General features: G+C 62.1%; 1 protein-coding gene across 1 annotated transcript; it reads left to right on the top strand.

Moving 5' to 3' along the window:
* Positions 1 to 608: 608 nt before the first annotated feature.
* Positions 609 to 1,523, top strand: REEP6 (receptor accessory protein 6; the record flags this gene model as incomplete). Its single annotated transcript, XM_010084629.1, has 3 exons — positions 609 to 702; positions 917 to 1,055; positions 1,355 to 1,523. Coding segments are annotated over 3 exons (402 nt in total), but the record flags the coding sequence as incomplete, so codon positions are not given.
* Between the last annotated feature and the right edge of the window lie 188 nt (positions 1,524 to 1,711).

Genomic DNA, 1,711 nt, shown 5'->3' with positions numbered 1-1,711 from the left:
GTGTCCGAGGGCTGGGCAGGCTCCAAACGACCGAAGCCATGGCTAACCTTTAACAATTTAATTTAATAACGGAAGCAGGATTGGATTGCTGGTTCTCAGGGGGCTGAATCCTTAATGAACGGTAGCTGCTCGGCATGAGCGCGTGCAGGGGATGTGCACAGGGAGCAGAGAGGGGACGCGGGGACTGTCCTTGAACAGTCGTTATCAAAATGCCAAGTGGCTCGGAGCCTGCGGGCAGGGGAGCAGCTCGGTCCCTTAACTTTGGACTGTAGGTGCGTGTTAAAGTCTCCGCTTCCAACGTCTCTGTGGCCTTGGCCTGGCTCCAGGCTGGCGGTGGGTCAAAAGCAGCACAAGTTAGTTGTGGTAAAGTCCCTTCCAGGCCAGGGAGGGGACAGACGGTGACAGGAGCAGACCGTGGCTCCCCAGGGATGAGGGAGTGCCTCTGCCCCACGACAGACTCTGCCACGTGTTGCGGCTCAGCGCGGCTGTGAGCGGCGTGTGGAGGGTCGTGCTGGAATTAATTGGGTGTGGGCGTTACTCCCAGCTGGAGGGTCCCGGCAGGCACCTCTTCTCACTACAGGGATCGTCCTCTCTGTCCCCGCTGGCAGGTTCTGCGGCGTTCCTGGGGCTCTACCTGGTGTTCGGCTACGGTGCCTCGCTGCTCTGCAACCTCATCGGCTTCGCCTACCCCGCGTATGTCTCGTAAGTGCCAGTGCCCCAGCCCAGCCTCCCTGCAGTGCCTGGAGAGCGTTCCCTGCCCTTAGCTGAGGGTCTCCCCGGTAAACAAGCAGGCAGTCGTGGTCGGGAAGCTCTTGAGACCTTCCTGAAAGCGCTGGGACCTGGCACAGTCCCAGCTTGGGGCCACAGCACCCACCAGGCAGGTTTGCAGCAGCGCCCTTCCCCTCTGCTGCTGCAGCATCAAAGCCATTGAGAGCTCCAGCAAGGAGGACGACACGACGTGGCTGACGTACTGGGTGGTGTACGGTGTCTTCAGCGTCGCCGAGTTCTTCTCCGACATCTTCCTCTACTGGTTCCCATTCTACTACGCTGGGAAGGTAACGGCTTCACTGGGGGCTGCTGGTGGCAGAGTCCTCTTGCCTGGTGGCTGACCTGGGAGGAACCGAGCGTGGGGGCTCTGCCCCGTGAGCAGGGCGGTGGTGGCGTTTTAGTCCACAGGGGAGCCCCCTGCAGTCAGCTGAGGTCCTGGTGCCTCCAGTGAGCTCCAGCCTTGGGAAGCTCTGGGCCGGGCTGGGTGGGACTGGAGCAGCTCGGCTCCTGCGCTGTCCCTGGCCTCCTTCAGGGGGCTGCCTCGGTCAGACCCTGCCTTTTTTTTTAGCGTCTCTCCTCCCCGCAGTGCCTGTTCCTGGTGTGGTGCATGGCCCCCGTGTCCTGGAATGGCTCACAGGTGCTCTACCACAACGTCATCCGGCCCTGCTTCCTTAGGCACCACCAGACCGTGGACAAGGTGCTGGGCAACCTCAGCACCAAAGCCCTGGACGCGGCTTCCAGTGTCACCCGAGAAAGTAAGGCGGGTCCCCTGGTCCCTGCTGTCCTGCTCCATCTCTGGGGCAGGCTGTTTTCCCCGGAGCAGAGCCCAGCTCTGCTGGGACGTGGGCAGCTCTCGTTTTAATTACCGGGCGTCTCTCTGTGACCGTGGGCTGTGCTCCCACAGCTGCAGCTCCGTCTCCCCGTGCTGAGCGGGGGGGTTCCC

This window comes from Pterocles gutturalis, unplaced genomic scaffold (assembly GCF_000699245.1).
Source record: "Pterocles gutturalis isolate BGI_N339 unplaced genomic scaffold, ASM69924v1 scaffold5335, whole genome shotgun sequence".
In the NCBI taxonomy this organism is placed as follows: Eukaryota; Metazoa; Chordata; class Aves; order Pterocliformes; family Pteroclidae; genus Pterocles; species Pterocles gutturalis.
Note: the sequence above shows the minus strand (reverse complement) of the source record. Positions and strands in the feature narration are given on the sequence as shown.